At 34.1% G+C, this 25,881-nt stretch overlaps 1 protein-coding gene across 3 annotated transcripts; it reads left to right on the forward strand.

The window, feature by feature from the left end:
* The first annotated feature begins 8,567 nt into the window (after nucleotides 1–8,567).
* Nucleotides 8,568–21,378, forward strand: LOC127877072 (heat shock 70 kDa protein 12A-like). 3 transcript variants are annotated; one of them, XM_052422694.1, is made up of 8 exons: nucleotides 8,568–8,704; nucleotides 11,098–11,189; nucleotides 12,025–12,094; nucleotides 16,396–16,524; nucleotides 16,639–16,791; nucleotides 16,921–17,160; nucleotides 18,458–18,581; nucleotides 18,704–21,378. In XM_052422694.1, exons 3-8 carry the CDS (start codon nucleotides 12,065–12,067, stop codon nucleotides 19,747–19,749), a joined length of 1,722 nt encoding a protein of 573 aa, XP_052278654.1. In that variant the 5' UTR covers nucleotides 8,568–8,704; nucleotides 11,098–11,189; nucleotides 12,025–12,064; the 3' UTR covers nucleotides 19,750–21,378. The 3 variants fall into 3 exon arrangements, with proteins under 3 accessions (XP_052278654.1, XP_052278656.1, XP_052278655.1); XM_052422696.1 differs by having other exon boundaries at nucleotides 16,671–16,791; XM_052422695.1 differs by lacking the exons at nucleotides 8,568–8,704; nucleotides 11,098–11,189 and adding an exon at nucleotides 11,552–11,656.
* The last annotated feature ends 4,503 nt before the right edge of the window (nucleotides 21,379–25,881 follow it).

Genomic DNA, 25,881 nt, shown 5'->3' on the forward strand with positions numbered 1-25,881 from the left:
ATTCCAGGCCTAAAAATGTCAGTACTGTTGTTGGGCCGACCGACTTTTCCACCGCAACTGGGACTCCCATTTCGGTACATACTTCCTCGAAAGTAGAAACTAGCATGTTACAATTATTTGACTCAGCTGCACTTCCAAAAATAAAGTCGTCCAAATAATGATCTAAAGTTTGAATCCCAGTTTTGAAACTTACTAGCCAATGTATAAAAGTGGAGAATGATTCGAATAATGCCGGAGCAATAGATAAACCCATTGGTAAGCATTTGTCAACATAATACTGGTTGTTGAACTGAAGCCCCATCAAGTGAAAGTCCCCTGGGTAAATAGGCATTAAACGAAAATCCGATTTAATATCTCTTTTTGCCATCATTGCGGACGTACCTAAACTAAATAACATGTCAGCCACTTTGTCAAATGATGTTTTTTTTAACAGAAATGTCTTCCACACTAAAACCATAATTGATACTTGACCCATTGGGATACGACAGGTGTGTGATTAACCGCCAACCCCCGTCTGGCTTCTCTAAAATGCCTAATGGACTTACTTTTAAATTGGAAATTGGTGGGACTTTGAAAGGACCTGAAATTCTACCTAAGGAAATCTCTTTGTCAAGATTCTTTTGGACTTCTGAAAAATGCACTTTTGTTGAAACCAAATTATTCGCTGAAGAACCTAGATGTGAACCCTTATAACCCAGCTTAAAACCTTGCTTGAAGCCATTACTGAGCACAGAAGCTACTTCTTTATTTGGATATAACTGAAGATATTTAGAAATCGTAACAACATTTATTGGCGACTTGCCAAGAGACCAAACTGAGGTATTAGTATCTGCTAAACGGGCCCCGGAGCCCCTGAATTGGGCCTCTAGGTTGGAACGTGTAAGCTCTAGGCCTGTACGAGGTCTGGGTGACAGCCCCCCTGACAGACCCTCCTCCCAAGGAACTGGTGTTGCGAGGCTTGAGATGACATACCTTTGAAGGATGGTCGGAACCAAAAATCATACAAGCATGTTTGTAATTGCAAACTGACCGTTAACATCTGGTATAATTGAAATCATAACATTTTCTTACAAAATTCCCTGTATCATGAACTGGCTGCCTTGAAGGCCCCATACACAACAGCCAAAGCTCCATATCAATCATTGCCCACGAATTCGCTGGGTTATTACCCATTCTCAACCTAAACTGTTGATCATAAGATCTCCAACCTTCAGTGTGTCTTGCTGCCCCCAGCCTTATAGTGTGCATATACTTTAAGAGATCTTGCATTTTAACAGGATGAGCACTTAAATAAAGGCTTGAGAAAATGAGGAATGCGTCAGTTCATTTAGCTATATCCACAATGTTTTGTTTCATATTGGGCTTTACCACTTATTCACCCGAATTATTCAAAACCAAATGTTTTCCTAAATCTTCTGGAACTACCGGGGCCTCCAACAAACTTGCCAGATCTACATATTGGCCTGATATTATTTTGTCTTTAATTGACTGAGGAACATGATCACCTAAAACAGGCTGAAAACTAGGAATCATGCATGGTAAAAAAATATCCTCACTAAAACTATTACCCGATTAAACAACCGGATCTGGCTGGCTTGCTGCAGGCTGCATCTGGTAGCCCAGTTTTTGACTGAGAGGCAGCTGGTCGGGTTGGTGGCTCATATTGTTTATTGTATAGTATAAGCTATATTTCACCATCAGTTTCCTGATTCACTTGTCAGTATGTCAAAATTGCAATCGCTGTCGGTGTTACTGGGGTCTCTGCATTACAAATATATGCATAAATAATTATTCGACATCATAATGCCAATGTATTACGTGTCATACGTGTATTACATGACTACAGATAAATTGTTAATCTATGTACACAGAGATATGTACACAGTGATTTATAAAATAAGAATCGTTTGATGTATACATATTGTATAATATTAGTGTGGTAGGATCATATGCATGTAAAAGAGAGATCCATTATTGGATGTAGTGATGAAACAAGTTCAATTAGTTCAGTAAAATATACTGCAACAAAATGATACAATCGGTGATTAAGATTTTCAATATTTTATTTGAATATCGAATCTTAAAGCCACACACCTTAAAATGAAGTGCATGTTAATCAATACATATAGATGCAAAGTGTACAAAACTGTCATTAAACCTATAGCCTAGTTAGCAAGTAATTTATTTAATTTATTTTTTTTAAACCGAAAGTATGATTTCTATACGTCAATTTCGAAAACGCAATTATTTTTAAGTTTTAAAGCGCAAAAAAGACGCATTTCTACCTTGTTACAACCAGATTTATTCTAATTGAGATAGATAAAACTAAATCTATGGCCTAGTTAGCAAGTAATTTATTATTTTTCAAACGGTACCGCTTTTAAAACCGAAAGTAGGATTTCTAGACGTATACGTCCATTTCGACAAACGCGATTATTTTTAAGTTTTAAAGCGCAAAAGATACGGATTTATACCTTGTAACCACCAGATATATTCTAATTGGCATAGATAAAATGTGATTCTTATTTATACTTAAATTTACTATGACATGTATTTCATTTCAAGGTGTGTGTCTTTAAACCATATCAATCAAGTCTAGCTGTTTTGGGTATTCTGAATGGATCATTTAGAAAGGGAAAAAACTCTGCTGTTTCTTGTGAGAATGATTGGAAGAAGTTAGCTTTCCTTTTCTGCACTCGTTTTTCTAATAATTACAGGGTCATTGATGAGTTTTTTTCAAGTCTCAGTTTATTCAAGTCTCATCACTTTAGAATTATTGTACTTATGTTTTTTGTAATATAATATGAATATTATATCATGTGATATATGTGATGTTAAAAAAGGTGATGTTAGTTGATTCCAGTAAATAAGATCTTGCAAACATTTGCGTGGTCATTACCGGCGCTCTAAGTAGTTGTATTGAAGAACAAACATTTTGTTTGAAATTTAATATTCTGAACTTGATATTAGAAATATTGAAATATCAAATTAATATATGCTGTGTAAATACTGTATGTCTATTTAGAAAATTGATTTTGAATTTCTACTGGATGCGAGATGTAGGATCTGTATTAGAACATTATTGTTTATTCAACCATAACGTTTTTTATGCAATACCATGTTTTTTTGTTGTTTTTTTTATGAATATATTAATATGAATTCATCATGTTATGTGATCTGTGTTGAACAAGGACCATAAAGGTTTATTTCAACTGTGTAAATATGTATATGTATTTGTTGAAATAAAAGTTCTCTCTTTGCCAGTCTAGTGTTTAACAGCTTTTGCGACGACATTGTCCAGTTTTAATTGAAATCTGTACATATTGGCTGCTTTCAGGGAAAACGGGGCTTAATGCATACCATATAAGATTAGCATGTGCACACTGATTAGCCTTTGAACGCGCCTTTGAACGTGCACTCTTGCATGAAAAGGGCGCATTATAAATCCGGTATAATAATAATAGCCTGTGCAGTGCGCACAAGCAAATCAAGGACGACACTCACTGATTGTATGGTGTTTTGCGTTTAAGAGAGTCTCTGGTACTGGGATGGCAATTAATGTATTTGCGTTTTTCCCAAAATGAAGCTTAAATTATCTTTTTCATGAATGATTGGGGAAAAAAAGATAAAAGTGATAATGACTTCAAAGTAACCTCGCTGTCAAGGCAAATAAACAAAATCACTTTTAATCAAATAAACAACCAATTAGTTCTAAAATAAAATTTAGTGGCATTTTTAGTAAACATCTAAAAGGGATCTTTTCTTGACAGTTTGTCATTAAATGCGTAATAGCGATCAATGTTAAACATTGGATCTTAAAAGCTCCATTAAAAAAGGAATAAAATTAAAGAAACAAAAAAGTTACTCTCAACTGGGCTCGAACCACTGACCCCTGGAATAAAAGTCGTTTTGACCACTCGGCCATCCTTGCTCATTCAATGAGAGATGTATTTTATACTGTATATGTATAAGCAATCATCGTAGTATGAAATAATATAACGACAACAACAGAACTTTTCCAATTATTAAATCGTTTAATTTTGTCTATTCACCAAAACGTAAAAAGGTCCTTTTAATGTCTTCAGACTTGCAAATTGAATGAGTACAATACACTGTCAGATCTTACATCATGAATAACTTACAGGTTTAGTGGTTGCCTTTTAGCATTGGGCCAGTAGATTTAAGCCCAGGAAACTCAATTTCAGAAGTTGGTTTCAGTTGGGCTAAAAAAAAGGGCAACTAACTTTTTCAAAGCTTGAACAACTCAGTCCAATTAATCATAGAATACAAATTGGCGACTGTGGATAAATTAGGCCTAGGAAATGATTCAATTCTGGCTCACAACAAGACAGAATGCATTAAAAATCTGTCATGGCGGTAAAATTGTTGCTCAATAATTTAAAGAAAATAGATAAAGTATTAGATACACAAAACAAAACATGTACGTGATTCTAGGCTTGTTATTCTTTAGCAAGGCAACCAAAATTCTTAATATGGTTGCCAGTGCAGCAACCAATAGCGAAAAAAGAGACATATTGTTGTTATTTTGTCTAAGTTATCTCTATAACATAAATATGAGGATAAACAGTGCACACACATCTCGACCTTTTCTTTAAGACAAACTCTTTTATAAATTTGAATAGGTTGTGTTCATTTCAAACTTGCGATATAAAACGCTATAAAATAATTTTGAAAACTGAGTTGCGTCTAAAGATTATGCAATAGCGAACAACTACAGTGCCTTCAGCGCGTTGACTCCTTAAATGCAAATGGCGTTTACAAAATGTATTTTGGACAATTTCAATGGCATTTACATATTCATATCCCCATATCTGTGAGCCGTAACATAATATTGGCTTTGCCATGCTATCAAAAAGTAAAAAGAGTTCTCAAATAGGGAAGTTTCCAAAAGTCCCTTTATAACTATAAATTGAGAATATTGCTTTCTGAACTTGTGAACTCTACGGTGGCAGAGAGGTGACATTCACTCCTCTTTTCTTAAACTGCTCTCCTCTTTTTCTGTTTCGTGGCTACGACTTGCTATCTCGCGGCCACGAGTTAGCTATGTCGTGGCCTCGATTTACTAAGTCGAGGCCACGAGATACAAAAAAGAGGAGTGCAAAACTAAATAAAAGAGGAGTGCAATTAAAAAAGAGCGGTGCAGTAAATAAAAGAAGGGTTCATTAAACCGAATCGGAGAGAATTTTAGCTATCTCGTGGCCACGAGTTAGACATCGTATAAAATTTTGCGTAACATGTTCAAATATTCTGTATGCATATATATAGCTGGCCAAAGCGTGCTTTTTCTGTGATGATTACTTCCCTTTGTATAAAGGTCACCATGAACAACCATGTGGAACTATTTGATTGGCTGACTAACTTGTGGCCACGAGTTAGCTAAGTCGGGATCTCGAGATAGCTAAACTTATCTCCTCTTGTGTTTATTGCAATATTCTTTATTTACTGCACCGCTCTTTTTTAATTGCACTCCTCTTTTATTTAGTTTTGCACTCCTCTTTTTCTACCTCGTGCGTTTAAAAAAAGAGGCGTGAATGTCGCCTCTATGCCACCGTAGAACTCAGTTTAACTTGCGCCGCGTTCCACGATAATTTGGATGTAAACAATAATACCATGTATTTATAAACGGAAGTGGTATTTATTTTCGAACTACGATATGTCCAGAGCTCGTAATTTCTTCGTAGGTCCGCCATTTCTAAAAACAATTATTTCAGTTTTATCTACATAAATCTCCATTTCCGTGTTAATGCAAGATTAATAAACAACGTTAAATTGTTGAAGTTTAAAGGTCGTCTCCGCACAGCTAGCAAAATCGTCCGCAAAAATGAGGCATAAAATTGTCAGGTATTTCATTTGAAATACAAATTCCAGACCCACATGCTATACGTAACATTACGGATAATTCATCTATAAATAGAAAAATATGGTAGAACTGGTTTTGTCTTCCTGACGGGTACAAATATTACATTAAAAAAACTCTGATATATATAGTACTATGACAATTGGATCTATATTTCGCGCCAGAATTAGTGACGGCTGTATTATGAACTTTAAAACAGGAATAGAGTGAGCTTTACATATTTTTTAATACGTTAATGAATTTACCTTTAATTCCCTTTCTGTTAAGTGCTTAAAACATTACATTGTGGATTATTTTAGCAAATGCCTCTCTAAAGTCTATATAGAGGCAATTAAATCTATCCCCCTTTTTTGACAAATATTTTGGAGCCATCGCTTGAAGTCAAAAACATTATCTATAGCTGAATAGCCGGCCCGAAACCATGCTTGAGATTCATCAAATTTATTGTTTTCTTCCGCCCATTCATATAATCGTTTATTTAATATACCGGAAAATATTCTGTACATTACATTAGTAAAAGAGATTTCAATGTAATTTCCAAGAATATGAGTAGGTCCATATTTGTGTATTGGACATATATTATACTCAGAAGAAACAAAGGATTTGACAATTTAATTTATATACATGATCAATTTATGTATAACTTATTTATATAATTGTGGAACCTGCGTTATAACTTAAACACACTTGAATAACAAACTGTTAATAACGTAGTGAAGTGAAGTGATACACTATTTCAGTATTATTAAACTTGGAGATACCGAGACCGTTTACATATACACTGACATTGAACATGTCTGTTTAGTTCAGTAAATTAAATAATTAACTCTCAAATTATCACATAGGCATTATTGATTTACGATATTCGTCAGCACATACTAAATTGTAGTTAAGCAATTGAATTTGTTTGGATTGTTCATTTGTCGCAAAGCACGTTTAGCTGACACACTATAAACTGAAGAACAGTTTCATTTCCTCCATTTGCAAACAAAACATTTTTGCATGACGATTTCGCAAACCGAATATCGCGCAATTCTAGCATGTAGCTTAATATTATTGTATTAAGCATGTAATTACTATTTTCATCTTGGTTATTATTCCTTCGATGATGTTGCTTGAAATCAACGTATTGATCCGTCTGCTGTAGCCGTTTTATTTTAAAAAATGTTTTTTATAAAAATAAATTACATATTATTTTAGTTTATTTCTGAAGTTAATTAAACTTAATATGTTAAATTTAACAGGAAAGTTAAATATGCATCAACATTAAGTTTATGTTAATGTGCGATGAGCATTTAGTATGATATCACACTTTTATTTCTTTTTAAAAGAAGTTAATGACACTACATGCGTGGAATTTTGCTTAGTGTTTTTCAAATGCCCTATATTAATGCTGCTTCATTGAAAAAAATGTAGTGATACTAACGGGTAAAAGTATCTCGTGTATATAATTCATCTCAAATAAAGTTTCTTCTTCTGCGCAACTGATTAAACAAAAAATTCTGCCGTGAAAATTCCAACTGTTTTACCACAGACTTTGCAAGTCAAAATGACGTATGTATGCATTATCAACATAATTACCTTTTTTATAATTTCATTTTTAATATATACAACAATGAAATAAAGCGAAATTATTTGTGATAACAACATCACATTTTGCCCTAAGCTTGTGATAAGTGTTTTTATATAATGCCTTTATCACAATAGATTAACCGATAAAATATACAAATCAAATAAAAGCCGCTTGGTCGTCTTAGATGTCATAGATGACCATTGAGGCGGACAATTCTAACAGATATGGGTAATGATTCAAGCAAATCCAAAGGAAGCCCTGTAATTTGAAAATATGTTTTATTAAAATTTATAATGATGATGGTGAGTAGGCTTTGACGGCGGTGATTATAGTTATAGTGTTGGTAATTATTAAGAAAGTATGAAGAAAGCTAGTCATGTTGAGTTAAAAATGCTTTAAAATAAGAGAAAATGTCATATATATGTAGTTTTAAATAATAATTCATTTTTTACTTAGAAAATAAGGTCAAAATTATGTAAATATTGCTTTATTTGTAAAACTACATGTATACACATAACATTGTGTGATTAATATGTATTAACCCCATCCATATGCCACTCTCACGAAATATGTTCACGAAATATGTTTATTTCGTGTTTATTTAGATCAACTGTTCTTTAAAATGTGTGTTTTTGTGTGTACTTCAATGCATGCTGTTATTTATTTATATGTATGTTAACAACGATGAACTTTACGTGCTTAAGTCAATCATAAACTATTCTGCTATAATCTGCTCTAGGTCGCCGTGGTGTAATGGATATGGTGTCCGCCTAGCGACCGGGAGGTCACGGGCTCGATCCCCACCGTGGGAGCGTTCTTTAGATCTCCCCCAAAGCCACCAAGTACTGGTCCAGGAAACGGACTCGAGAGCGTTTATATAAGTCTTAGGCTTTCGATGCAATCGAGCTAAAATAAATAGGTTTAAACTAATCTGTTCTGATAATTATAAATTTGGATGAATTGTGTAAACGGAAGTTTAAATTTTGAGACCACTTCAAAACAAGATAAAAGATAAAAACAAAATTTCGAAAACATCTGTTGCTCTCGTTGATATCATTGTTCAAATAAACCTCTTCAAAATGACGATGGTTCGCTAATTTGTACTGTAAACACACTCAAAATAGCACAAGCTTAAATGCGTACTGGAACGATGTCGAATTTACCCGCAACTTCAGTTTATTAAAGACCAGCTCAAAACACCACAAATTGAAACTGCGTCTCAGAACTTTGCATTTCGTCACGGCATAACAAAGGTAAATGAATACACTTTTGCATTTAAATTGTTTAGCATTACTTTTAACAGTATTAATGCTTATAACAAACGCGAAATGTGAGTCTTCTTCAAACTAGTGTAAAAACATATTTAATTTGCATATGCACGAAACTGTGTTTAAATAATCAGAAGAAAAAATAGTCTATATCAATGAATGACTGCACGCGCCGTCGTTAATTGAAAATGCCGTTATTAGCATGGGCGTCCGCAGGAATGATCCTATGGAGGAGTCAAGGGAGGGTTTCGATAATTTTGAGAATAAGGCCAGATAATGGTGCATCATGAAGTATATTAAGATTTGGAATGGATAAATTGACTGTATTGGAGTGGGTTATACCTTTTTTTTTAGATCATAGTGACTTTCTAATATAGAATCTTAATACAGTTTCTGACGTACACAATACCATATGAACTGTGAAAGCAATCATTTAAGTATTTCAGAGAGAGCCCTAAGAGTAGACGGCTGGTTCCGAACACACCATTGTAAAGCGAAACAAGGTGGACTGCAAAGTAAAAAAGCATACGAATCTTCGTTAACCATTTTATCGAAATACGCCGTCAGTTAGAATATTTAGCGCAAAACGAACAGAATACGAAAGGACGACAGAACGCACATCAGCTATGGACGGCAAGTGGAACGGCGACAATTGTGATAACGCTCCGCATAATAGCCAAATATTCGTCCATTTTAGAGCCCATCACGCAAGCACTTCAGGCTGTTCAACTAGACATGATCGGCGTCAAAAAACACGTCGATAATCTGATATCGATGTTGACCGATCATGAAGAAAATGCGGATTCAATTTTTGCGGAGGATATATTCTGTCCGGCATTAAAAAAAACAGCCGAAGATATTGGTGTTACAATGACAATAGCACGGCAATGTGGCCGTCAAGTACACCGAGCAAATGTTGGTGGAACCAGTGAAGAAGACTATCGACGCACGATTAATATTCCGTACATGGACTCACTGATCTAGTCTCTAGGAAGCCGATTTTCAGAATCTAATATTAATATGCCTGCGTTTATGTTAAATCAACTCCATCCGAACCACATCAAAAATTTCGATTGATCAGACTATAAAGATACGGTCCGAATCATCGACAAATCTTATCAAATCGATAATTTTTAAGACGCAATGTCATGGTACGACATGAACAAGAAGGAATCCATCAAACAGAATGAGTAAGATTGTGTTGACTTGGTCAAAAACGGATTTGTTTCCGGCCGTGCGTGAGGCGATGATCTTATCACTAACCCTGCCCGCCACCACTTGTACGGTGTAACGATCACGCTGAGACGAGTCAAGACATGGCTAAGATCCACCATATCCGAGGACAGGCTCTCGTGATTATGCATGACGCATGATGCGTTCACAGGGATCAGATCAACACCGACAAGAATATGTTTATTAAAAAAATCATCGAGAAATTCGACAGAGACCCACGTCGCCTTCACTTCCTATTCAGGGACTGAATAAATACTAATTGATTGACTTCTCCCCTCGATTCCGCACCAATGAATCATGTTCAAAACAATGTTTTGAGAGTAAATAAATTGTGCAATAACCGCATCCATGACTTGTTTACATGTAAATGGGAGTTGATGGTCGTGTGAAACTAACTAGGGGTCATTCTGACCCAAATTGTTCAATTCAGGAATCATAATTGTACACGTTTAGAATTTTCCATAATCAACTATCTTTTTCGCGCATCGATTTTCCAGGGCGGGGTCAGCTGACCCCATTTGCCCCTATGTACGGACACCCATTTTTATTAGCAATGGCATTTTCGGCATAAGTGTTGGTATTTAATTTTTAACATAACACTGCAAATTCAAGAAAATAATTATCAAAAAACATGTTTCTAAAATCCACGACTTATTTATTGCAATTAAATTGTGTTGTTGGTATAAAATTGTATGTGTTCTAAATGGTTTATTTCTAGCATAATCATTAACAGGTTTAAATGAAACAAACACGCACATATTACGTCACACGATATAACATAATTGAACAACTCTCAATTCAATGTTTTATAATAATTTTGCTAACGTTTGTAGTGCTTACGCGTTAAATTTTAGTAATAAATCGGTTACACCACGGCTGTAATGTGCTATTTGCCCGTATAGACAAACCTTCGAAGTGAATGGCCGATGGTTTGCCAGCATGGCCCATGGCCAACCATAGTCTTGTAATAATCTATCACAATTACATCCCTTTCAATGAAAAGTAACCAAATTACGTTGATATGTTTTATCATATGGCTTTAAATAAAACTGACGGACAATGAAGTCATTACAAAAGAAGCCGACGTCTTAGATGATAAAAGTTTAGTTTATCGGTCTGTGGATTGTCTTTTGTTGTTCTTCCAGGTGGATTAAATAGATAAAAGCGTCGCAAGTGAATCCTGTCCAGAAGAACGATTGTTTTCAACGCAGAAAAGGACGTTTTGCTAGCGCAAGCAGTAAGAGATTTTGAACGTTCATTAATTGCTGTATGTCACTTTATTATCCACACTGAAATAATGAAGAAACTGGATCAGAGACATATGTGTTCGTTTATCATATTTTACAAGAAATTGCGCTATAGTAAGACTTCTTTCTTACTTGTGAAGCTTAAGTTTGACTTCTTTTTATATTTCTAGGCAAGATTAAAACACAGGTTGTCTTTGTATGTTTGTATTTGTCCTTTTGCAGATTAGGAATAAAACATTGTTTACGGCATTCGTGTCTAATTGGCATATGCTACATAATTCTATAAATAACCATGTTAGCATTCGCCGTCGTAGTTATCAGCTGTAAACATCATATCTATAAAGTTCATGGACATGAATCAATCAACTATATATACTAAAAACGGGTCGTGCAGATAACGTTTACGCCCACTGCTTTTGTTTTCAACTGATGACCGTGGTGAAATAACGATTAAAAGGTTATTGTTATTGTTGCATTAAAATCGCTTATTTATAGTGTAACCTTTAAATTCCATGATTTGAACAACGAACGCGCATTTACTTGAAAAATAAAAATGAATAAACATTACAGTATACTTTAAGATGGAGATACCAACACTCTGTAAACAAATGCATTGACAATGAACTGATTTAAATACATTAAAGAATTGTTGAAAAAGTTTATAAAAATAAATCATGTAAAGTATTTTAATAGGAAGTGATAACAATGTGATTTGTAAACCGTGTGGTAAGATTGTATTAATATTTGTTGTTTTTGCCGCACAATAGATGCACTGAAATGATATGAAATGTTGAGTTTCAAATGACATCCGATTGCTTATCTTAGATGTCAAAGATGAGGCACGAAGCTTAAAATACTTGCAGACATGGGTAAAGCTTCAAGCAAAGGAAAGCAAGTAAGTCTAAAAGAACTTTTACGATGATTGATATTGATCCCAGCGGCGTTTTTTATATGGAACGCCTTGTTTGTTTTATGTTGACTATTTATAAATCGGCTGTTAAATTGAAATGATGAGGACTGAAATCACTATGATATGTGCTTTCCCAAGTATGCTGTGTGCTTGCGATAGTATGATGTGTGTTTGTTTTCATATTATGTGCGTTTGTGATGGTATGCTGTTTAATTGTGATGATATGCTGTGTGTTTGTGATGATATGCTTTGTGTTTGCCGTGGTCTGAAGTGTGTTTGTATGATATGCTGCGTGTTTGTGATGGTATACCGTGTGCTTGTGATTGTATGTTATGTGTATCATTGAAATGATGTGGGTTTAAATCATGTGATATGTTCCTATAATGTTGTGTGCTTGCCATAGTATGCCAAGTGTTTGTTTTAGGATTGTCTGTGATTATGATGGTATGCAGTGAGTTTGTGATGATATGCTGTTTTTGTTTGTGATGATATGCTGTGTGTTTGTCATGTTATGATGTGTTTTTGTCATGGTAAACTGTGTGTTTGTTGTACTATCCGGTGGGTTTATGTGTCTGTCTGTCTGTCTGTTTTTCTCTCCGTCCTTTTGTCTGTATGTTTATCTGTCTGTCCGACCGTCCGTCCGAATGTTTGTCCGTTCATATGTACGGTGAAACGGACTGACTGACAGTAATATTACAGAAGTAAGTATCATCATCAATGCCATTGAGATATCGTTCCTATGTACACATCCATCAACTCACCCAGCAACACCACTTTTGGGGTTTTGACAATATGACCATCAGTCATATAAACAGTTGCATTGTTCAATAACTATTACGATGATGTGTCATCTAAATTGATACATTTAATTTCCAAGAATTTAAATACGTCCGTTACTGGAAGGAATTGTTTTCTTCAAACTTAAATAAAAAATTGAGGTCAAATTTAATTTAAACGTATATGTATACATTTAATTTAAACGTATATGTATCATGCATATTGCTGGGCCAAGTCTGAAGTTGAGCGCTCTTAAACCGGTTTAAACCCCCAATACTTTGCATTGACATTTCCACCCCAGCTTTATTCTTCTATGTGTGTTTGTTGTTTCGTATTGTACTGTTTCGTACTGTTTTGGCAATTGGTCACTTGCTTTAAATAAAAGACCAACTTATTGTTTATAATGAGAGTGCAATACTGCTCCAGCAGCTGGAGTTTTACTTTTTTATATTGGTAAATTTATGTGCACATGGTGCGGTAGAACATAAAGGGTTAGTAGTGTGGCAGTGGCATATACATATAAAATGGTATTCGTCTTCTAAACCAGGGTCATTAAAACATAAACAATATCGTTCTTTACGTGGTATTTAATTTTGAGGTTTGGATTCTCTATAGGTGTGCAGAGACTCTTAATTTTACGACATATACGCGCAGATGTTTAGGAAGTTAATCTAAGTATTCATCATATTACAAAGAGGTTTTAACCACTACATACATATATAAAACAGAACTGTTATTTATTTCACCATACCACACTTGTTAAAAATTATCAACAATTCTAGGAGAGTTGCCCAACTTCAAAATGAACAAAAGAAACAGTGTTTTTTTTAAGTACATAGGTCTTTTGAGATGCAAATACAGTTACAGAAGCATTCAAAATGAACTGAAAAAGATGGGCCATTCTATGTCTTTAATAAGTATACGGAATGTTCGACATGACGCTACTTTACATCGCATGACAACGCCTGGTGGTGCTACAAATTCAACTTCAAGTAGACGTCCATATAAGGTCACACCTGACTTCGTATGCACAATTCGTCGCTGGATCTCTAAAATCAATCCGCCGACCCAGAGAAAAATAGCTTTGGACACAGGAATGTCCAAGGGAACAGTATACAACATCATCAAGAATGTTTTGAAAGCAAAACTACGGAAGACGTGCAAGGTTCATCAGCTCAACATGGCACAGATTCAGAAGCGCAGGACCAGGCATTGGGAGCTATATCTAAAGCTTAAATGTTGCAATTGGAGAGATTTTGTTACATCTTACGAGGCGATGTTTTATCTTGGTGGAAATTATGGAAGAAGAAGAGTATGTTATGTCAGAATGGGAGAAAATGTTGGCGATAAACTGGAGTTTGTAAAACGTGATGCGTTTGCCCGTGGCTTCATGGCGTGGGCTGCTGTATCGTCCAGATGTAGATCAGAGATCAAAGAGTTCTGAAACCAATTATACGAAAGGATGTCCCGAGACTCTTTCTGGAGGGTAAACACGTCATGATGTTCCATTAGGACAGTGCATCTAGTCACACATCCAAACACCCAGTGAACTTTCGAAAAGATCAAAATATTAAGTGTATAACACCCGATGAATGGATGCCAAAGTCTCCAGATGCGGCCGAAATGGATTTGTTATATGGGGTATAATAAAACGAGGCTAACAGAAACGACAAGTCAACTCACTTTCTGGTCTCAAAAGAGCTCTGAAAGACGAATGGCGCAAACTACCATCAACTAGACTTTAAATCGTGGCCAAGGTGTTGCAGGATGATTTACAATTTCCATGGCTCTTATATTGAGCATTTGTTGCAATAAAATGTATTTAGATTATAAATTATTCATGTTTTAGTTGTGTTCATCTTGAAATTAGGCAGCTCTCCTACCATTGAACTCGCTAATAAAGCTTTTCACTTGTGCAACGTTTGGAGTTTCAAAAACATAACCAAATACAGAATTTTTTTAACATTTTCTTGACATTCGTCACATGGCAAATCATATCCGTGAAATAACAAATAACTATTAGTTGCGCAGATATCAATAATTCCCCTAAGAGACAAAATGCCAAATGGGTCGGTGGCTGAATATGATTTTACGTATAATTTATTAACACATTAACATGTATGTGTTCATTTATAATGGACAAATACACAGAGTTCAGTCTACAACAAAAACAAAACTTGTTTTGCACTCACACGCTATAGTACAAATGAATTAAAGAGAAGAGATACAACAAAACAATTATACGATCAACAGGTGGTTAGCGTGTGGCTATGATATTAATTAGTTTAAACATCATTTTGAATGATAAATTATCATATTATAACGAAAAATCAAATTTTCCGAAAAAAAATCACTATCCAGTATATATATAACAAGGTATCCAACTCCAAATCATCCGAAAACGGGGTGCATCGTTTTGAACAGCCATTTCTTCATCAATTTTGCAGCGATTTTCACGATCTTGGTCTTATTCAACGCAGAAATAAATGTCCTTTCTGGAAATGTATGCCGTGCAATATTTTTGCAAATACTGGGTAAACTTTTAAGAAATAACACGATACACAACTCGCGTGACCCAGTTAACATCGATCAGACCGTATTCATGATTGAAATCTTCACGGAGTAAAAGGCATTTTCCCTGCAAAGTCCACGAACCTCGATACCTTAATTCAATAAAACGTATGAAAAAAACATTCTTGCCGTGCTTGTTGTTGCAGTATGCATCAATACTAACTGTCCAGCGCATTTTGAAACCTTTGTTTACATACATTTCAACTGACTGACATTTTAAACACACGAGTGATTTCATTGGTCCAGTGCGAAGGTGTGTCTTTATAACTTAAGATTTCATTCATAAATACGGTTTGATCGATGTTTACTGGGTCAAGCGAATTGTGTATCGCGTTATTTCTTAAAATTTGACCCAGCATGTGTAGAAATATTACAAGATATATACATTTCCAGAAAGGAAATTCATTTCTGCGTTGAATAAGACCGGTTCATGAAAATCGCTGCAAAATTGATGAAGTAATGGCTGTTCAAAGCGATGTACCTTGTTATATATATATTTGATATTGAATTGTTTTTCGGAAAAGTTGATTTTTCGTTATAATATGATAATTTATCATTTGAAATGAAGTTTTCACTAATTAATATCATAGCCACACGCTAACGACCTGTGATACGATCGCACCTTTAGCCTATGTTTCAGTTGTTGTGTATTTGGAAGTAATCTTGTTTCTATAAAAACATTTAAAAAGAAGACGACGTTATTTATGGTACAATTTTAATGCGAGTAAATTGCGAGTTTATGTTCCGTTTCTTTTTCACAATGAAATATTATAGGATAGCGATCAAACTATATATAATGATTTATTTATCAAAATAAATGAAATTGTGCTATAGTAAGACTTCTCTCCTGACAGTGAAGCTAAAGTTTGACTTCTTTATTTCTACGCTTAGCTTGAATTCAACGATTTTTGTTTGTGTGTGTTTATTTCTCTTTACAGACAATAGATCAAACAACTAAGAAAAGGAATGTAGAAGTATGCGTGTCAATTGACTTTGGAACAACCTACACCGGCTATGCATTTTCATTTAAAAAAATTCATACCTATATGTTTGGAAATGAAAGGAAGGTAACAAATCTTTCCATCATAAACCATTATAAATGCATGTTTGAATTACATTAATGAACATTATTTGTATCATGCCAAGGCACGTTTTATACTGAGCTATTTATATTCATGAAGATGCCAACTGTTGTGCTCTTGGATCCCGACAGAAAACTGGCTGCGTTCGGCTCTGAGGCAACCACAAAATATCTAGAATTATGCGAAACGAACGAACATGAAGGCTGGTATTTGTTTGAGCGTTTCAAAATGGCTCTCTTTGTTCAAGATGCGGTGTGTATACATTGTAAATTTATAAGTTAAACGTATTTTCTCTTTACTGGATTGACAACCATGGTCGATTTTTATACTTTTTAGTTTCTAGAACATAACCTAGTAACTTATAATGTGTTATTTCCGTAGCCGCTTGATAAAGACATTGAAATTGAAGAAATACTTGAAAAGAAATTAAAGGCCATCGATGTGTTTACCGAGGCGATTAAATATATTAAAACAGAGGTAATATCAGCATTAAGACACAGAACAATTCTCGACACGACAAAAGCTGAAGTAAAAAGTGAAGCAGACATTCACTGGGTATTAACAGTACCTGCAATTTGGAATGACCTTTCGAAGAAATTTATGAGAGATGCTGCAATAAATGTAAGTTATAGCTTGTTCATAGTTCATAGAAACTTTCAATTGTTTTTACGTAGCCGTCCGACATCAAGTTTGACGTGGATCTCTTGCAAAGTGGACAACGAAAAGCAAAATCTCGATATGTTAATACTTTATATATTGTAATCTTCAACAAAAGTGTTGCATTTGGAATCAAAAAGTACGTAGATGTTCAAATATATTGCGGCGGCAATAAACTTAACTTTGATGTGGGGTTATTTAATGACTCTGTTTATTATGCATTGAATATAACATACATTTATAATACATTTACAATATACAATTACATATATTGGAGTATGTATAGACTGCATAGTAGTGGCGAACCACAATAGGCAAACAAACGGCTAACACAACAGAGCCCTGTAGCAAGTTTAATTTTTTAAGACGTGTTTCCCACAGGAAATAATCTCAATGTTTATTTTAAAATGTTTGTGTTCCCCCTTAGACTATCCATGTTTGCGTGTCTTAATCCAAAGACCCATTTATACACAATATATGCTCGACAATAAACACATACAATTAAGCTCCGTTAGTGGGTGTGGTCAATAAATCATACAAGCGTTATGTTAAAATTAAAATGACATATTGCAATTAACAATGAACACATATTGACATGACAACCTTGAATATGAAAATGAATGCATGTGCTTCGGAAAAGAATAAATAGTAAGTGACTTTCAGTAAATTAACCTTTTACCGAATTCATTATATTGACTTTTTTCTAAGCATTATTTTGTTTGCTGCTCTATTAACATGTGAAATATATAATTTGATCCAAAACATATTCAAGTATCTTAAGATCACGCAAATAGATACTATACACACACACGCACGCACGCGCACCCTCACACACGCGCCAGTTTTGAATATTTATTTTACAACAGGGTTGGTCTTAAGTAATGTTGAACTTACCTTAGAAGCTGAAAATATTATCGCACGTGTCTTTTATTCATGTTTGCACCATCAACACATAGACAGTTTTTTGTTTTCAAATAGGCTGACATGTATGTGTATTAAGCTTCAATGACCTTTAATGCGTAACTTTTCTGGACTGTTTGACTAATCAGTACATGTACACTCGCTGGCATCAAAACCAACTGCAAGAGGTAAATTAGTCGTTAACGTAACTAGTGTAAATGCATAATTGTATATTAATTGATAGGATGAAACGACTTACTCATGCATATTATGAATAATGTCCTCCATAACCCTGCGATTGAAAAATACTTAAATGATGACTTATAAAGAGTATTAAAAAAACGTTAATTTCTAACCTTAGGCTGGGATTCCGAGCGAAGTTCTTACTCTTGCTCTAGAACCTGAGGTAGCATCATTATTCTGCAAGAAACAATTGAGATATGAAGATTCGTCCGGCCGTCGCTACATCGTCCTCGATCTTGGAGGCGCGTAATATTAGTATCAATATGTAATGTTACATTTTTATGTATTTTCGTTTTCCTTTTACCAATTTAGAAAAATATTATTCCTTACACATTTCATATATATATGTTCGTTATTTCACTAGGTGGCACTGCTGACATTACTATTCATGAGGTGAATCCTGATGGGACATTGAAAGAGATACATCAACCAATGGGTGGGGATTTTGGCGGCACAAGCGTCGATCAAATGTTCGTTAGAACATTAATTCAAGTATTTGGAGCACCGGCCTTTCAAAACTTCAAGAAGAATTCCATGTGTGAATATAAAGATTTAATGCAAAAATTCGAAGAAAAGAAATGTAGATTCGATGGTCAAAATAAAATACGTATTAAATTCCCATCTCAACTTAGTGAAATTTTTGTACGCGAGACAAATGAGTCATTTGAATCAAGTTTACGCCAAACGCATTTTGAAAATGACATAAATTTGGTAACGGACAAAATGGTTCTTTCTGTCAAGCTGGTGAAGTCATTTTTTGATGATGCAATTGACAAAATTGTTCGATTAATAAACGATTTATTAAACAAGGTTTCAGGCATCGATGATATTGTACTGGTAGGAGGGTTTTCTGAATCTAAATACCTGCAAACCGTTATGCGCAGCACCTTTGGTAATAAGATTATCATACCATCATACCAATCCTCAGCGGTTCAGCATGGGGCGGTAATCTACGGTTACGAACAAAAGGGCATCGCATCAAGGGTATGTAAATACACATATGGCATTGCCCGTATGATGGAATTTAAATCATACCATTTACTTAGCAAAAGAGTAACAATCGACGGAGTAGATTTTTGTGATGATATTTTCTACAAGCATATCGAAATTGGAACCACGGTAAATGTAGCTGATGCGCAAAATGTTGAAGCACATGAATATTTTCCATCACAATCCGAAATGAGAAATGCAGTGTTAGAAGTGTATGCAAGCCCAAAACAGAATCCGATGTACGTTGATGAAGAAGGGTGTCAGCTTGTAGGATTGGTAAAAGTGGATATAGATCCAAAGGGAGATATCAATTCAAAGTTTTTGGTCAAGATGATTTTCGGTGGTACTGAACTAAGAATCGAAGTCACGGATGTTAAAAATAACATTGTTACAATCAGCAGCGTTGACTTCATTGGGTAAATTTCTTAAGCTATCAAACCGGAAATGTTGTTGTGACGCAGGCCTGTAGATAAAGCATTATAGCCCAGAAGAATGTTAACTGCAGTATTGTGTTTATTTTTCCGAAACTCAAACTTTGAAAATCAAAATGATAATTACTTTCAATAGGATGCAGTTGTAGTAAGGCACCGCAATAAAAATTGTTTTCTTTTTTAATGGAAATTTTAATTAAAGACTCTTTATCACTCACAATTATCACATTTCTTTACAATTTAAATGACAGTGCTGCTAAAAAGAGCGAAAAGCCCAATTTCATCAATAAAAAAAACATTAAAACTTCGAAAGAGGTCAACAATATTTTTTAAAAGTAATGATGGTAAGATGCATGTCCTGTCATGTAATAAGAATACGCAATATGGCCACCATTAATAGTGCTTGCCTAGACAAATATGTGTATGAATCAAAACAGTCAGATATTAAAAGTAAAAAAGCGGCGGATATGTAATGTGTCACTCAGACTCAGCCAGTTCACAAATTGACAATTGACACTTGTGTTTATACAGTAGTGCGCGATGTAGCGGTTGTTTAAAAAATATATGTCAATAAGTGTATCCCATATTATTACGGCGTTAACCAAGCCTGCTTATGGAAAGATTTTTATGTGAAACTTCACAGAAAAAAACAGGGACCACTATGGTTTTATTGTTTCAAAACTAATGTGTAAATTTTAAGTAATTAGATGCATAGAGCATATGCTTATGTGTATATGTATTTTCAACTTTTCACAATTGATTTGAAAAATAAGGACTGTTCTGCTTTGAGAGCGGGCAAAAATAGCTCTCAGACATAAAAGTTACCTTTTAAAAATTGATTATACGATAATCAATATTAAATTTGCTGCATTTGATACGCTCGATAATAATAATTTTTCAATACTAAATGAATTGATGTATGGCTTTTTTATATTATGTCATGTTGTAACTCTAGCTTAATATTACGCTTTCCTGAATTATATAATAGGTTGTTAAATGTATATGAAGTGATTGGTTGCATGAATGTCATTTGCAAAATGTATGGGAAGTATATTGGGTCAACCATTATTACTAGTCTAAAACGCCCAAAAACGTTAAAAGTAATGGTTAATAATGGTCCTCGACACAAACACTATTTGATTCTCAGTTAAAACAAATTGTAACGATAGTTAAAGAGAGTATGCACGATTTTGTCAAATATTTATGAATTGATATAAAATGTGTAAAAATAACTTATTAAACATATATTTCACTATAAATTAAAATAAAAGTTAAGAACGATATGTGTCGAAAAATACAAAATAAGCCAGATATTTAATTCTGAAATCGAAAATGTCTGTACAGTCGAATTCGCCAGGATGTATATCATGCATGTACGATGTGAATCTAAATAGACCACACATTCCGACCACCGTTACTATTTTTAGATATCACGTGGTGCGGAGAATCTCAAAACGAGGCGGAACGTGTATAGATCTTTGGCGGAGCGTATCGATGATTATAAACTAGTTGATTTTATTAATTACATTCGAGATTTTCATAGGCACTGACACTAGTAACAATAACCGCAAATACATGGTTGTGTTGTTAAGTCAATAAATTGATGAGGGGTTATAAAATAAACATTCTCACAACTTAGTCGTATTTGAAAGCTCAGGTATCTATATCTGGAAAGCCATATAGTACCACTAGTGTATACGTGTGTGTATATATATATATATATATATATATATTTATTTATTTATTTAGTCTTGATTCAAATTCAAGATACCCGTTGTCATCAGAGCACATGTGATCTGAAGAATAAACATTGATAATTGCACAAAGATATACAAAAAATGTATAGTAAAAAACGGTATTATATAACTTAAATTCTCAAAGGTATGTTTGTTGGTCTGTAATATTTTTCACGAACGATCAAACGTGTAAAATGTGTGTTGAATCAATCATTAGAAAAACCAATAGAAAATATAAAGCACGTGAACTTTGTTATGTCATTTTTCGTTTTATTTTTATGAATGTTCTTTTACAGTGAAAGACAATATTGAAGAATTCCTTTATACAGGTGAAAAAAAGAACGTGGAGAAACTGAACTGTCTATGCATGCACCTTGATTTTCTCTTTAAACGTGATTATGAGTGATAAATATATTTATTTATGTCACTTCATGTCATAAATCTGTTGTATGCGTGTGTCTTTAATTTTCGGAAACACGCTATCACCCCGGTCAATGAAAATTCTTGTTTTAATAGTGTTCTTCCATACACTAACGAATACTCTTTATAAGACTATGTAATTACGGAGTTTTATTTTAGCGGTACCCGCTAAATAGGTTTTGTGTTTAGCATAAAAGTTAATAAATACTACAAAGGTATTAATAAGTATTAAGCACTTAATTATGTATTCGAAAATTCGTTCACAAGGAAAATCGTTCCTGCGCTAATTTTGACAAGCCAGACATTCGTTCATACGTTGTTTCAGAGACGTAGTTATCTACGTCTCTGGTTGTTTTAAAGGGGCCTTTTCACAGATTTTGGCATTTTTTAACTTATTCATTAAATGCTTTATATTGATAAATGTAAACATTGGATCGTAAAAGCTCCAGTAAAAAATCAAGAATAAAATTAAAAAAAGGAAAAGAACATTGCCCGGAGCAGGTTTCGAACCAGTGACCCCTGGAGTCCTGCTAGAGTCCTGAAGTAAAAACGCTTTAGCCTACTGAGCTATTCCGCCAAGCACACATACTTGACGTATTTTATACCTTATATAAGCAATTTTCGTAGTTTCACAAAATTTAACGACAAAAACAGAACTCTCCAAATTATTCAATCGTTTCGCGTTGCAACGCTTTATAATTTTTAGGTTTTAAAATCGTCAAAAGATGCAATTAATGGCTATATTAGACCATGGTAAATGTTCAGTATTACTGTTTCCTCACAAATATCATAACTAAAACGAAAATTTGCGAATCTGAAACAACTTTTTTCAATTTTGTCAATTTACCAAAGCGTGAAAAGATGCCTTTAACTACCCGGGCATTCATTTCCACGCTTTTTCAACATCCCAGACAATCGTTCCAACATTATGTTGATGTATTTTGATGACCGGATATAAATATTCCAACATAGTTTTAACGCCCAGATTTCTGCAAGGTTTGGCAAATTAGAGATCTCAGTGTAAGTCGATATATTCGAATAGTTTTTGACGTTTTCATTATCATGACCACAATAAAATATTACAACAATATAAAGTATAACACAACATAATAAATTATGAGAACATTATTTTTTTACTATTTTAATAACGACATATTAAAATATCGGATAAAATGCCCAGAGTGTCATATTATTTTGATAAAATTGGATAATAATGACCGGTATAGCAATGTTTGAGGAAGGAATATCCGGGCTGTCCAAATAACGAAGGAACGAATGTCCGGGCTGTCAAAATTATGTAGGAACCATAATCCGCATTGTCAAAATAACGATGGAACGAATGTTCAGGTTGTCAAAAAACATTGGAACGAATGTCCGTCTGTGTGAAAAGTAGGCTAGGACGAATGTCCAGCATTCTAGATGTATTATTATGATTAAACTGGCTAATATCTATACAGTATTTAGTTTGAGTATTTGGCGTTACATTAGTCTTAGAAATGACTACGTTATACTTCCACCACGATAAGACATTGGGGTGCCATACATGGTGCTCAATGACCAGGCATCTACCACGGGTGGTTTATGACACCATGCTGTTATTTAGTATTTGTCGGCACAGTATCTGATCATAACGAGATAATTGGTTTATCGAGAACACAGGGGCTATTGAACCACAGATGTATCAATAAACAAGATAGATCTTTATTCAAATCGCACGATATGAAAGCTCTAACAAAGCTCGTCAAATGTGTGAACAATTGAAGAAAAACCAGTATTTATATCACGACTACTTATTTAATATTTTGACACTTATAATGGCAAGTACATATTTATAACTTATTCTGACAATGTCATATTGTGTTTTCTTAGTCGTTACATCTCCGAATGTTCAAAAGAGTGAAAAGTTGAAATCAGATGCGGCGTTGCGCGGGACTATTGGAAATTTATACACGTTCAGCCTCGTTCTGGAGTTCTGCGAGTCACCTGATATCTATAATAGCAACAACGGTAGTATTGTGAAAAGGGTCTATTTAGTTTTACGCATCATTTTAATTTCCTGCAACGATATCTATTCCTACGACACACGAACACTAACTCCGATCAGAATAAAAAGACGAATGCTTCGGTTATTGTAGGAAAATATGTACGAAATATCTTCGTCACAATCGGTTTTGGGCGCTAATTTGTCTTTGCTGCTTTTTATGAAATTCGTCTTCAATGTATATTTTTTCTTGCCAATTTTGTGATATTTTAATATATTTTTATCAATATATAACAATTTAACACATATAAAAATCGTTCATACTCTCTTTAAATAGTGTTTTCGCGTTGTTTTAAATTTGGTCTCTGCAATACGTCTCGGAATACAATACAGTGTAGTGTTTATAGTTTCTATAGAGTAGTTGATGTGGTGTTCGCTTAGCGGGCGAAAAATCCGGGCATTGTTAATTCTTTATTTCTTGGCTCCTCAACATATCTTTTTACAACTGCAATAAGGCTGGTTCCCTTCAATAAAAACAGTGTTTGTTTCGACGTAAAATGTCCTAGTCACCCCCACCCACCACAGAAATTAACATGTTTTACATTTGACACAGTGCATCATTCATAATTGTTAATCTGAAGTTTGTTTGAATCTGGAACTCTTAATTTAGATACATTTAGAAAACAAATAGTCACGTAGGCTTTTAATGATTCATTTTAAAAGAAGAATGATGCAAACATACCCGTGTCCCAAGGTTGTTGAAGGCATCAACCAAAATATGTTTCTTGAAAATTACCAACAAATTATTGCATTTTAAACCCAATATTATGCATACTTTATATAGAGAAAGATAATACATTTTACTTTTATCTATTATCTCATCTGACGAGCAGACTTATAGTGTACTAGTCCAACAAATATTTTGGTTGTCACGGTCTTTCTACAGTTAACGTCGAACCCTGAAACAAATCTAATAATAAAAGAGGAACATCTATAAAAAAAAAATCAAATATACTCTTGTCTTATAAATCTAAGAGATTTATGTTATCAAATCATTGTACTTTATTGCGCGTATAAATCGTCGTTAAATCTTGAAATCTTACCAATTGATCGCATAAATACGTGTGCTGATTATTTTTAGGAAATAGTGCGTAGAGAGTATATTGTGCTGCAATGTGTTTTGGTTTGGTTTTGTGAAACGCTTGTGCAAAGTATGTTTAATAATGCTGTATAATATTTTCTATACTTTTGTTTAAACTTTTCAATGTGTACCCAAATTGTAGGAGTTTAATATATGTGATCATGTGTTTTGTGGTTTGAGTAGTGCATGATTGTATTCAACTCTACACGAAATGGATTGGAACAGCGTCAATGCCAAAGCATTTCTTCTACAGAATAATGAATAGTTTGAAATAATATTTCCTTTTAAATTTACAAACAAATTAATGGTATAGAAAAGTATTATGAAGTGGGCCCTTCGAAAGCTAAGTAACGGCTCTCATGTTAATGACATGAAACAAATGAGGTATTGTTAAGTGCATGTTTTATGAAACAAAAACCAAATTTTGATTATCCCACAACTTGATGATAAATTATGCTGAAGGGATTTGCGTCACTTCATGTTGACGACGTCATTTCACAAACCAACGGCATGCGATCAGTTAGTGAAATTTATAGCAAATGAAAACGCTCAAAATCATATTGTAAGACTAAAAATAATTCTGGATGATCTAGACGAAAACAAACGATATATGATCCAACTGTAATGCCATGTGCGTCTTATTTTTACATCAATAAATGATATGCCTCATTTTCACACTATGAACAATGTTTGAATGTTGGATTCAAAAATAGGTTTTAATATACATGTAGTAAGAATCAGGTGTTTTTTAAATGTGTTCAATTAAACATTAATATATTTTGGGGAAATAACTATTTTCGTATTTTGTTTGTTAAAGGTCTATATATAAAAAGCATTTCCGTC

Source organism: Dreissena polymorpha, chromosome 4, assembly GCF_020536995.1.
Source record: "Dreissena polymorpha isolate Duluth1 chromosome 4, UMN_Dpol_1.0, whole genome shotgun sequence".
Taxonomy (NCBI): Eukaryota; Metazoa; Mollusca; class Bivalvia; order Myida; family Dreissenidae; genus Dreissena; species Dreissena polymorpha.

Bases quoted from the DNA above. Each gene is read 5' to 3' on its own strand.
- LOC127877072 (XM_052422694.1), top strand. From the start codon at position 12,065: ATGGGTAAAGCTTCAAGCAAAGGAAAGCAA. The intron at 12,095-16,395 runs GTAAGTCTAAAA...TTCTCTTTACAG, and splicing joins CTTCAAGCAAAGGAAAGCAA to ACAATAGATCAAACAACTAA. The intron at 17,161-18,457 runs GTAAGTTATAGC...TTCTAACCTTAG, and splicing joins TGAGAGATGCTGCAATAAAT to GCTGGGATTCCGAGCGAAGT.